Here is a 13148-nt window from a genome sequence, read left to right on the forward strand (position 1 = left end):
GAACAATGCAAACTCACCAAAATCAATCAGTAACAAAAGTTCTTCCAGATTTGGCCTGATTGTGAAGTGATGCGTCTAAGAAAACAAGTGGTGCAGATAGGAGTTAGTGCCTTCATTTATCTGAAATAGGAAATGTTTATAAGTTCAGAAGGCTTTGACTGTTACAATATTCAGCTTAGTCAGTGGTAGGGCTGGGCGATATGGAAAAAAAATCACATCACAATCATTTTTTTCATATCAGACGATATCAATGTGTATCATGATATAAATCAAATCACTAGTTTTTGTCAAGCTGAAATTTTCCGTTACTCGTAAGTTGTGAAGACATCAGAGAGAGAGAGAGAGGGAGAGAAAGAAATGCATATTGACGGCCAAAAAACAAAACCTCCTATCTGAAAAAATTACTTTTTTCAGGAAACAAAAAAAAAAAAAAAACGTTTACTTTTATTATAGTATGGTCTTTGTGAAAGATATCCAAGCATATTCTGCTGTTCTCAGACTCTCTTTCTAGATTATGTGTTAGCAGTACATACTAGGTATTTATGCCACCTAAAGTGCAGTCCATTTAATGTGAAAACTCAAAATCTAAAAATTTGCAGATAGGAGGTTTTGTTTTTTTGGCCAAGGATATGTTGCAGTACTTATGGAGGGACGGGACCCCCCCGAACCGAAACTGAAACGGTTTGCACCCTACTTTTCACTAACCCGGTCGCCCAAGTTCTTGGTCATATTTGGGAACACTCATTACCTTCCGCTGCCGCCCAAACATTAGCATGTGTGTTGTGGTTGCTCTTACTCCTGTGCTGTGTGTGTCAACCTAACTTGACATGACTCTAGTGTGATTGGTTCAATGCGGCGCTAGTTAATTATGATTGGCTGTTCTCATGTCTGTCAAAACATAGACGATTGAATTTTATCAAAATTGTACCGAGCATGTCTCATTTTTCTATCTAGGAAAACAACATATCGCGATATATATCATTATCGTTTTATCGCCCAGCTGTACTCAGTGGTAACATATGGCCTTTACTGATGATGATTGTAATGAATTATTGTCATTCCATCTTTTTCTTTAGAGAGACAGCTTTGCTTTGTACGCTCTGTACAGTAAGAACAAACCCCAGTCTGACAGCCTCCTCATCAATCATGGACAGACTTTCTTTAAGGTGAGTAAAACTAACTTCTGTGTTCCTTGTCTACTTAAAACTGTCTTCTTCATTTTACCAAAAGATAGCAAAGGACATGTGAAACAGGAACAGACCTATGAACAAAGGCATATAATGATGCTGAGGAAACTACACCAATGCATGTTAAGATTCTCATTTGAATATACCACCTGTTGTGATCCATACATCCTCACTGTAAAAATACAACCTCACAGTAAAAGGAAAATGCATGCATAAGTGGAATGTAAAACCAGCCACTGACAAATTGACCTTTCATGGTGATGACCCAGTGTTTAAAAACCCTGGCATTTCTTCGCCAAAGAGGCATCAGGAAGCAGGACTCTGGAACTGCGGTCTGTTGTCTCACTATATCTTTACATATAAGTATTCTTTCTCTAACCCCGATTCAGTGACTTTTGTGTTTTTGCTTCAAATTGTGTCCAGAGAGCTAGAAAACTTCCATGACAATGCAGTGATGGATTTATGCATCAATAATGTTCCTCTCTAATTAAATGTTCCAAACACATCTATTCATTGGTCATCTTGTCCATCCACTTCAACTTTTCCCATTTTCAAACTCAGCCTCATCACCGTCCATCTGTCTTGTCTCCTGCTGTAACAGCAAAAGCAGCTGAAACTGGGGGATAAAATGGACTTGTGGTCGTACCTGCTGAAGCCAGTGCAGCGGATCAGCAAGTACAGCCTTTTGCTTCAAGACGTAATGAAGGAGTGTGGCCCTGGTCAAGTAAGAGAGATGGCTGAGGTAAAAGCTGCGCTGGAGGTCGTCCACTTTCAGCTCCGTCACGGCAACAACCTGCTGGCCATGGACGCCATCCACCACTGTGATGTAAGGAGGCCTTCAGACTTTAATGTCACTGTGAAAAAATATGTAAATGCTGCATAGTTACATAACACAATGTATTCACATGGCATAGTCACATTATTACCCCGGTCCCCGAAGGGGAGGCAAGGGGTATTGTTTTTGGTTTGTTTTTTTCTTTGTTTGTTAACTCTCTAGCAGCAAAATTATTAGTTGAATTCATACCAAATTAGGTTTATAGATTGCAAGTGACCCAGAATAGATGTCATTACGTTTTGGGAAAAGTAGATCAAAGTTCACTTTTTTTTAATGAATTTTTAAAATCTTTATTTCATCTCCCATTTACTTATAATGGGCGAAATTTCAAATGTCAATAAACACATCAATTTTGTTTCAAATTACTTCAAATTTGGCACATATTTAGAGGCAATTGATATCTTGACCTCAGCACACGCATAGACATGATGAAATCATCTGGATTGCTGCCAAAATAAGCTGTGTGCAAGGGGCGGGGTTTGTTGTGCCTGGTACCACTTGTTAGTATGAGTATGAGATGGAAAAAGTACACACACTTTTATTCAGTAAAAACACTCATTCAACATCTTTACTTAAGTAAAAGTGTAAAAGAATAGGCTCTAAACTCTAATAAAAAGTACCTGTTACTATTACTATTTAAAGTTACTAAACCTCAAACCATGTTAATATAAAGTGACAACTATTAAAGCACTCTTAAGATCAGTTAAAATAAAAATAACATGCAAAGAATGAACACCACCTTTAGTTCAAATCTCAACTAAAATTTCAGTGTCAGCAACAGAACTTAAAAGATTCTGACATTTTCATTGCGGTCCAGTCCACCTTTCTTCACTGATTTCTCTTTTATATCATTTTTGTTTGTCGTGTGTGATATTCAACAATGAATAAAACCAGGCTTCTTCTCTTCTTTTTTACAAAAAAGGGAATAAAAGCCCTAAAGATGAAGTGTGGGAGTGGGAGTGTGTGGTTGTGATTGTGAATATCTTGTTTAATGACATTGGTCAGTCATGATTATGCTGAGATTGGAAGTGTTGGATGTCATAGTGCAGTGCAGAGGGAGGTCTGTGTGTATTTTCAATGGAATGTGAAAAGAGGTACTGCGTGGGTAGGATTATGGTCTGGCGAGGAGGACAAACCAGAAGGATTTGTAGGAATTTTGTGGTCTTTGTTACAAGAAATGATAAGGATGTTTATATTGTTTTGTAGCAGTCAGTTAACTCTATGATGATAAGCCACATCTGTTAGCAAGAAGTCTGCATTTAGGAGGGAAAAGAATTGTACTGTATTAGTTCGAAGTTATAGTCAGTACACTATGTCTGCATCCATTATTATTATTAACATTAAATTCCCATTTTTCTTGCTGCAGGTGAATCTAAAGGAGCAAGGCCAGCTGATCCGCCAGGACGAGTTCGTGGTGACATTCAGGAAGAAAAAGTGTTGCCGTCATATTTTCCTCTTTCAAGAACTCATCCTGTTTAGCAAAACTAAAAAAACTGAAGTTGGGAATGAGACATACATCTACAAACAGTCATTCAAGGTACTCATATTATATTATATGTGCATGTGCAAACACGCGAATGAGATGTTTAGTGTGTGTTGGTGAATGTCGCAAAAACTTCCTCTTTATGACAAATCAGTTCAACATTCCTAAGTATGAATTCTGTAACGGCTAACACATTTTGTCTCCTAACACTTACTCAGAAGTTCCCGTTATTTGTCACAAATAGTGAAAACTTCCATCTCAGTCATTAAAGAGCAGAACCTTTAACCCAGATCAGTAAATACAAGGGTGTCATACAATGTCCTGATAGTATTAAATATAATTTTTGACTGAAAAAACATTAAATGGATACAAAAATGGAAAAAATTATATTTAAAATATTAACCTGAACCCAAACAGCCACCAGCGACTAAAAGCGTCTACTGACTTAAAACATTTAATAACCTTTGAACCTATAATCCTGTCAGTACAGTTGAAAAATTCATTATTTTCATTGTCATCAGATGTAATCTTTTTGGACGTTCAGAGGCTCCGTAGTGAACATGGAAACACTGTCATGTTCTGCTACATTGAATCACCAGTAAAATCCATGTAACAATGCAGAGGTTGTAGATAATTGTGTAATTTTGCTGAAAAAAGTCAGCATTTCTTCAGTTTTCTCTGTTTTTGATATAATTACCCTGAACTTCACTCTGAGCTTTTATGAATATCTACATGATCACTAAATTAAATACAGGAAAATACCTGTTTGTCATTGAAAAATGAAAAATGCAAAGGATAACATTATAATAAATGATGATAAATCACTTAGGAAAGGTTAAAAAGAGACAAAAGAGGTCTAGGTCTTTATGTGTTAAAAGCAACATTAATTATATATTTCTTTTCACAGTTCTATAAAATCAGTTGTGGCCAAAATTATAATTAACCTTATTTTGTTATATTAGTCTTGTGTCACAGCGTAAGTATTGTGAATTGATGTGTTGACCATCTGCATAAACTACACTTAAGCTGATCCATGATCCGTCCTCTTTGTCTGCGTTTGGTTTAAGACATCCGACGTTGGCATGACCCAGAACTGTGGGGACAGCGGTTTGTGTTTCGAGATCTGGTTCCGAAAGAGGAAAACACAGGACACGTACATGCTCCAGGCAAGTAGCCGGGAAGTGAAGGAGGCTTGGACCAAAGACCTGGAGCGGATCCTGTGGGAACAGGCAGTACGCAACAGAGGTAACGACAAACTCACACACATGTACTGCATATATGTTAAATCAGGGTAGACAAATATAATGAATTGAAAGTAATATGTTTTAGTAATTTGATTTCATTGTTTAGTTATAGTTTATTTTGAATATGCAACAAAACAAAGTAATCCTACTTTTGTCCTTAGAAAGTAAACAGATGAAAAACATATACATGAAAAGAAAATATGACTTACTATGCATATTTGAAAAAGAGTGGGAGGAAGAATGTCTTACTCCCCTCTCCACATGACAGTCTATCTTTTAGCTTCCTACCAGCATAATGTATGCACATATTGTATGTATTATAAAGATACAGTCACAGAAAAAATTATTAGACCATCAAAAGTCCTCAGAAACAATGGTTATGCAATCAAGTACTAACTCCTGTGTGGATCATATGACTAAAACAGACAGAAAAGAAAACATGGAATGCCTAACACCACTGTTTTTGTCAGTACAATGCCATAGATATTGATGTAAGAACTGAAGTGATTTTGGTTATTATCAAGAAAGCATGGAAACTGCCTGGATATTAGCTTTGAAATTCAACTCATATGAGCTATTTTTGTTGTTATCATTATATTTGTCCAAACAAATGTACCTTTAGTTCTACCAGGCATTAAAATAAACAAGAAACTGAAGAAAACAAGGGGTGGTTTAATACATTTTTTGTCGATTGTAGATGTTAATAAGAAGAAGAAGCTACGGTCTGCTGCACAAAAAACATGACAAAGTAGTGCTGTTTTCACTTTGTACTTATCATCATGATGCTTTGTTTCCTTTGTTAATTAGAGGTCCGCATGCAGGAGAGAGTGTTCCTGGGAATCGGAAACAAGCCCTTCATGGATATCAAACCAAGTGAAGCAGCTATTAACAACAGAGCTGTCAACTACGTCCTGATAGGAAGAGGTAATCGCATCATGTGGATATGAATGACTTCAGTTTCGGTCGGCAGGTACTGGGATGTGAAATATAATTTTTTGAATCTCCTTGTCTTTTTAGAAAGCAAGGGTCTATCCTCTGGGGGGTCCCGTGGGTCACAGGATAATCTTCCAGGGGGACGGCAGAAATCTGTAGGTTCAGCCAGCAGTTCATCTTCCTCATCTTCATCTGGAAGGGGTTCCCTGTCTCCAGTGGGTTACCTGTGTGGGTCAAAGCGTGGGATAATGGTGGGAGGCCTTGGAGGATACATCTCCCCACCTGGACTTCTGGAGGAGGATGACCTGGACCATGAAAATGGATGTCAGAACTTACTATGTAAGATCTGTGACTGTACTACCACGCAGTCTGAGTTTAGGTTTTTTTCTTCTTCTTCTTCGAAGTGAGCATTGAAGGTTAACAAATAGCAATATCCTCAAACCTGGGGAAAAAGAGGGTGCTATGTTTCACGCCTGAGAATGCTCTATCATTTTTCCCCTTAAACATGTCGAAACCATTTTTTTTCCACAGAGATGTCTTAGAGAATAATGTTAGTACATCTTATGAACTGTACAAACCTGTATAGAGGTGAAATCCCATTCCTTCCATTATGACTCATGGGACCTAAAATATGAATGACAGTCCATGGTGCAAGACAAATCATTTTAATAGTCCAAAAAGTGGCAATTTGTCATAAAGAGAGTAAGGTAACATCACAAAAACATTGGTTGTGAAATGGTTTGGGGGACTGCATTTCTTGCCTCACATCATATACATACATCATCAGCAGGAAAACCACTATTTCATGTCATATTGAAGCTACACACACACACACACACCTCCTGCAGCTCTGAACAGCTTGTGGACGTAGAAATTACAATGTTGACTTTTGGCTGCGTAATCTTCCTATTTATGTGTTTTCACAGTCTGATAGTTCAACACGTTTACGACAAACTGGAACATGTAAAATTGTCTTTTAACCCATAAAGACCCAAACATCCACTGGTGACCAAAAACATCTACTGATCTAAAATGTTTAATACCTGTATCCACTAATCCTATCAATACATGTAAATTATTGGCGTAAAATGCAGTTTGTCATCTTTTCGTGGTCGTTAGATATGACCCATTTGGACGTTCAGAGGCTCTGTAGTGAACGTGGAAACACCGTCATCTTCTACAACATTGATTCACCAGTAAAACCCATGGACTTGGATCAATGACAGTGGATGGAGATGCTTAGTTTATGTTCAGTTAATGATATATTTTACTGAAAAAAGTTGCTTTTTCTTCAGTTTTCTCAGTTTCTGATATAATATCCCTCAACTTTAATCTGGTTTTTTATGATCAGTGAATTAAATATAGGAAAATAAATGATTTTTCACTTAAAATCACAAAATACAGAGGATAGTATTATAATAGTCATAAATTGCTTCGGAAAGGTTAAATAGAGATAAAATTTCATTCGGGATCTGACACTGAAATACCTCTGCAAAAGTCCAAATGTTACCAAGTGTATTTTTGTCTTTCCTAGCCAAAACATCTCATCATACTTAAAACATAATCACCTAAAGAGGAACTTTTCAGTGAGATATAAGAACTTCTTTTCAGACAATAGAACTTGAAAGTCTTTTTTCAAGAAATCTTACCAAGATAATTTTCACTTGTTCCATTGTCAGATTTTTTTGCTTAATTCAAGATTTTTTTGTTTCATACAAGCAAAAAAAATCTGTTAATGGAGCAAGTGAAAATTATCTAAAAAGATTTCTTGAAATAAGATTGTCAAGATCTATTGTCTAAAAATAAGTTCTTATATCTCACTGAAAAGTTCCTCTTTAGGTGATTATGTCTTATTTTAAGTGTGATGAGATATTTTGGCTAGAAATGAGAAAAATACACTTGGTAAGATTTGGATTTGTGCAGTGTATGAGTTAAATTGTATGAGTAAATGATAGTGTGATCAAACAGCATCAGAACAATTCTTTGTCTGTTGTCACTGACTGCAATAAAATTTCTGAAATAAAACACAATTGCAAGAAGCAGGACTTTATGTCTCTATACCGTTGCATGCATGTATCTGTGTATGTAAAAGCTGATCCCAAAGGTTGAAACTAGCAACAGGTACCATAAACTCTCCATGAAGCCCAGCAGTTTCATGCTCTTTATTGGAAAACTGCCTCATCCACATGTAAATTGAACTGACATATTGTTTGGTTGATAAACTAACAGATGGTTGGTTGATTTTTGATTAGATTATAACTGCCCTCATTTACCCCATGTTCTCTTGTTTCAGTGGACAGCTCAGAGTCTTCAGGAGAGAGCGTGAGTGGCTTCAGCAGTTCCTGTCCCAGCTACCACTCAGCTGCAGGAGGAGAGGCCGAGGACGCCGCCTCGCTCTGCGCCTCTATAATCACTGTTAAGGAGGCGGCAGTTCGACCCCAGGCCCCCGTGGTCACGCACAAACCAAATGCTCCGTCAGCGTCTCCACAGACAACCCCACCTCCAGTTGCACCCAAGCCCAACCCACAACTCCAGGCCACGGATCTGCCCAGCAGCAAGGTGCGCTTCAGAGCCCACGTCGAGTGATTTAGTAAATGTTTAAGTGAACTTTACAGAACATCAAAGTAAAGGAGTCAGAGCTAAATGAGTCAGTTGATTAGCTGTGTGTCATTCTTACACTGGAAGGCATCTTCAGTATTTCTCCATCCATTCGGAGTGACAGATTTGATTAATCATGTCATTGTGATTCTTTCAGGTTCAAGATGCTTGTGTTAGAAAATCCACTGAAGTTTAACCTGTAACATACTTTTAAGGTGAGTGTACTGCAGTGTTGTTAAGCTTTCAGTTTAACAATATATTAAAAACTTTAACATTTATTTCACACTTCAACATATATTTGTGTCTCTAAATGCATAATTAATTCTGTATTTGTGATAAAATAAATTTAAGATTATTGTTTTTAGTGTTTATTATCCCGGCCCCTGAAGTGGAGGCAAAGGGCATTGTTTTTGGTTCAGTTTGTTTGTTTGTTTTGTTAACACTCTAGCAGCAAAACTGTGGGTTAAATTTATACCAAATTTGGTTTATAGATTGCCAGGGACCCAGAATAGATCTCATTACAATTTGGGAACAATAGGTCAAAATTCACATTTTTTTATGAATTTTTAATATCTTTTTTTCCCCCCATTTACTTATAATGGACGAAATTTAAAATGTCTGTAGCAGCAAAACTATTGGTTAAATTCAAACCAAACTGGGTTTATAGATTGTCAGTGACCCAGAACAGATTTGATTACATCTTGGGAAAAGTAGGTCAAAGTTCAAATTTTTTATGAAGTTTTAAAATCTTTCTTCTTCTCCCATTTACATATAATGGGTGAAATTTCAAATGTCTATAAAAACATCAATTTAGTTTAAATTTACTTCCAACTTGCCACATATACAGAGGCAACTGATATGCTGACATCAGCACACACATAGACATGATGACATCAGCTGGATCGATGCCAAAATATGTGTGAGGGGCGGGGTTTGTTGTGCCTGGCGCCACTGGTTATTGTTTTAATATTTTAATGCATGAACCATGTGTCAGTATTGTTTTATTCTATTTATTGTTTTTTACGTACATTGAGTTTCATGATTATGTACAGCACTTTGGGGCAGTAGTGTCTGTTTTTAAATGTGCTATATAAATAAACCTTGATCTTAAGATGCAATGTTTTTTTCTGCAGATTTGGACATAATTCCAGAGGAGCCAAGGGAATCTGTTAATATCAGCTTTGGAGCTTTGGTGTAACCAGCTGTTACTGTATAATTGACCACTTTGTAAATAGATCTTTTTTCTTCTAATCTGATAACTAATAGGTCAAGAAAAATGCCTATACACGTACTGTATTTGGATCAGTGATGTATTTTGATATACACTTAACATGGCTTTGCATAGTGACCTTTATGTCTGTCTAGTTTTATAGATAATGCAAATGATCCTAGAGTTCCCTCAGTCTTTAAGTCTGTGCTTGCTTTTAATACATTAAGTACTGTTAAATAAAGTGCAGTTTGACCATAAGGGTGAAGTGTTTAAGGTGTAATAAAGTGTGTCGGCTTTCATCAGCGTGTTTAATCCTGCTCTCACAGGTTTTTAGTAAAATAACATGAAAATCTGTGAAGAAATGTGCCACAAACAACACTTAAGAGCTTCTTTTAATGCTTTAATTATATTCTCTTTTGTACAGTTTTTAATATGTTACTGATATGAAGATATTGTAATTGTAACAGTTGTATGGCCTGTATTTGATTACAGAATATTTGCAGTGATTATGTGTATGTTTTCTTTTATATGTGGTTTTCCTTGTACCTTTTGCAAATAAACTAACTAAAAGCACACTAAAATAGTGGTGACTGATATGTATCTGAAACTTTTTTTTTTTTTTTGTAAATGTTTTAGGTCAAACATTTACAAAATTGCTTCATGAAGTACATCCTTCGACTTTGCTGTATCTTTTCCACAGATTTTATCTTTATACTGTTTCCGTTTTGTCATGTTTTTACTTCATTTTCATCTTGTTTTATCTTTTAAAACTGAGGCCCATTTTCTATATTCTGTGGCTTTGTTAGGGTTAACATTTATCACTTTTACCACAGAAATTTTGTACTTATTATTACTTACTTTTTACATACACATTTCACTCAACTGACATCTGTTAACCTGATAAAAACAGCACTGTGGCCCATTTTGAGTCCCAGCCCAAAGCTCGGAAAGGCAGTTTTAGGTGAACACACAAATATTTATTTAATTATAACCAGCAAAGTAATACAGATGTAATACAGAACCCATAAAAAATGCGTAATTTTATGGATAAATAGTGGATAAGTCAGTTAAACACCACAACATCCAGATTTCCTTACTGCCAGATGACTTCTCTTTTCTACTGAAATGTGAAATAAATCACACATCCCATAAACCATTGAGAAACACGAATAGTGGCCAAGTTTAACAAATGATCATATTCTCTTTAAGGTTAAGCATTTTACAGTAAATGTCGTTTCCTTTTTTCCTCTTTCTTTCATTTTACCGTCTGTTTCCTCTTCCACCTTAACATTTGATACTCATCTGGACATAACCCCAGGTTACAGATGTCACAACGGCCAAACCTGCCTCAACAAAACCACAGCGGGATTTGACAGGCAGCTGGCTTTGGTTGAACTTTTCTTAATCACTGCATTCATTTGCCTGATGTAATGCCGAATGTTTAGCCAAGACTCTTGTGGTTACGACTGCTCTGCACATGAGTGATTTGAACAAAAAAAGCTGCATCCATTAAAGTACTTACAATTAAAAATCACTATTGTTTGGTGTGTATTTAAGTAATATAGAAATGTTCTTTTGGGTTTATTGATCTATTGCTTTTGAAAATTAACTGATCACATCAGAAGAAGAAGACGAAGAAGGAGAAGAATTTAGAGCTAAACCAAAGCACGTTTTGAGGTCAGCTTTTTACCACATGAACTAATGCAGAAAACCCGTAATTGTTATCCTTAGCTTGAAAAGCTGCATGTACTCTGTACTTTTGTTCATGCTGATACTCCATCCTTCAGTTGTTACTCATTTTATAATCATTAAGAAGGCCTTTTTTTTTTAATGATAGAGCCCTTTGTTAAAATTTTAGGTTAAACAGTTCATTTACCAGTTACATTTGTTACTTTATTTACTATTATCATTACTATTTATGTCATACAGTCACTTTAACAAATTTGTTTAATATTTCATATATGAATATATTTTTTTTAATATTCTCTTTATTTTTCAGTTATATTTTATTGTCTTGTGCTGCTGTACATTTTAATTTCCCCCTTGGGAGGTCAATAAAGTGTGTCTTATCTTATCTTATCTTATCTTATCTTATCTTATCTTATCTTATCTTATCTTATCATTATGAGTTAGCAAATTTAAGTGTAATCTGCAGCTAAAAACCCCCAAAACAAAACCTTAAATTAACCCTTTCATGCATACTGGTCACTACAGTGGACAGTTATTCTCCAGCTGTTCTCTTGTATATTCATGGGTTTTGTTGTTTTAGTTCCAGATCAGCTGACACAGTGGACGCTTATGCATCATCCCATACACTGCAATTCATACCATAACTGTAACTTTGGTGTTCTTGATAAACCTGATCTCTAGTAACATGTTTGAGTGTAAAAAATTGCTAATTGTTATTAGACTGTAATTAACAGTTTGTTTTTTAACAAAAAGTTTGTTTTTTGTTTTTGTTTTTTGCACCCTATCTCCATGAAGTGAGTAATAACTAGTATTAGAGTATGATAAAATGTGAGAAAACATTATTGATTTATTTATTTGATGAAATTATTCTTATGTTGTTTCATTGCACCCATTTTATGTACAGCACTTTGTGATTTTTAGCTGTGAAGAGCGCTTTATAAATAAACTTTAATTACTTACTTACATCAGATTAGCTGCATTAAAAATGTTTTTATTTCATAGTTTTCACTCAGTAGATCAGTAAATACATGTTTCTTCGCTTCTAAAATTAAGCACATGGTGTCCAGCTGAGTGGACATTTTTGTAACTCCATGAAAAATAGGTTCATAAAAAACTTGAATCGCATTCTTTCTCTCTTTCTTTCTTTCATGCCTAAAGAGGAATAAAGACACTCAGGAAAAAAAAATCTTGATTAAGGTTCTCATAATTCATGCATGAAAGGGTTAACCTGACTTGTGCCATAATGTTTTAACTACTTCTGAACCAAAAGCAGATCCAGGTTTAGGATGCTTTATTGCAGGGGCGTCAAACATGCGGCCCGGGGGCCAAAACTGGCCTGCCAAAGGTTCCAATCCGGCCCGCAGGATGAATTTGTAAAAATTACCCTTCAGATATTAACAATCAAGAATGTCGAACTCGTTTTAGTTCAGGTTCCACATACAGGACAATGTGATCTCAACTAAAATAATACCATAATAACCTATAAATAATGACTCCAAATTTTCTTAGTTTATTGCGAAAAACATAATATTATTTTACACCTATAAATAATGACAACTCCATATTTTTCTCTTTGTTTTAGTGTAAAAAATTACATTAAATGATGAAAATATTAACATTTACAAACTATCCTTTAACACTAAAATGTGGGAAAACCTGAAGTTTTGTAAGTAAAATTTTAACATTATACTTCCTGTTATTAAATATTTTGTGACTTTGTAGATCCAATCCATAATATGCACGTATAAATGGTAAGTTGAGGCGTAATATTGTTAAAATTGCACTTATTTTTCTCAAGAAATCTCAGTTTTTTTCAGGTTATTCACATCACTTTTGTTTGGATAGTTTGTAAATGTACATATTTTCATAATTTAATTTTGATTGCACTAAAACAAAGAGAAAAATTTGGAGTCGTCATTATTTACAAGTTACTATGCTATTGTTTTACTGGTCCGGCCCACTTTAGATC

The 13148-nt window shown here is 35.5% G+C and overlaps 1 protein-coding gene across 1 annotated transcript in view; it reads left to right on the top strand.

Annotated features, from left to right (window-relative positions):
* Positions 1 to 10071, top strand: part of quob (quattro b) — a 40762-nt gene extending 30691 nt beyond the window's left edge. The window contains exons 16-24 of the mRNA XM_030134780.1: positions 1077 to 1166; positions 1789 to 2013; positions 3389 to 3559; positions 4573 to 4750; positions 5557 to 5673; positions 5767 to 6021; positions 7976 to 8241; positions 8438 to 8495; positions 9414 to 10071. Of these exons, the coding sequence (XP_029990640.1) occupies positions 1077 to 1166; positions 1789 to 2013; positions 3389 to 3559; positions 4573 to 4750; positions 5557 to 5673; positions 5767 to 6021; positions 7976 to 8241; positions 8438 to 8476 (1341 nt within the window). The 3' untranslated portion in view covers positions 8477 to 8495; positions 9414 to 10071. The remainder of the gene's footprint in view (positions 1 to 1076; positions 1167 to 1788; positions 2014 to 3388; positions 3560 to 4572; positions 4751 to 5556; positions 5674 to 5766; positions 6022 to 7975; positions 8242 to 8437; positions 8496 to 9413) is intronic.
* Positions 10072 to 13148: the final 3077 nt, after the last annotated feature.

Source organism: Sphaeramia orbicularis, chromosome 5 (assembly GCF_902148855.1).
Source record: "Sphaeramia orbicularis chromosome 5, fSphaOr1.1, whole genome shotgun sequence".
Taxonomy (NCBI): domain Eukaryota; kingdom Metazoa; phylum Chordata; class Actinopteri; order Kurtiformes; family Apogonidae; genus Sphaeramia; species Sphaeramia orbicularis.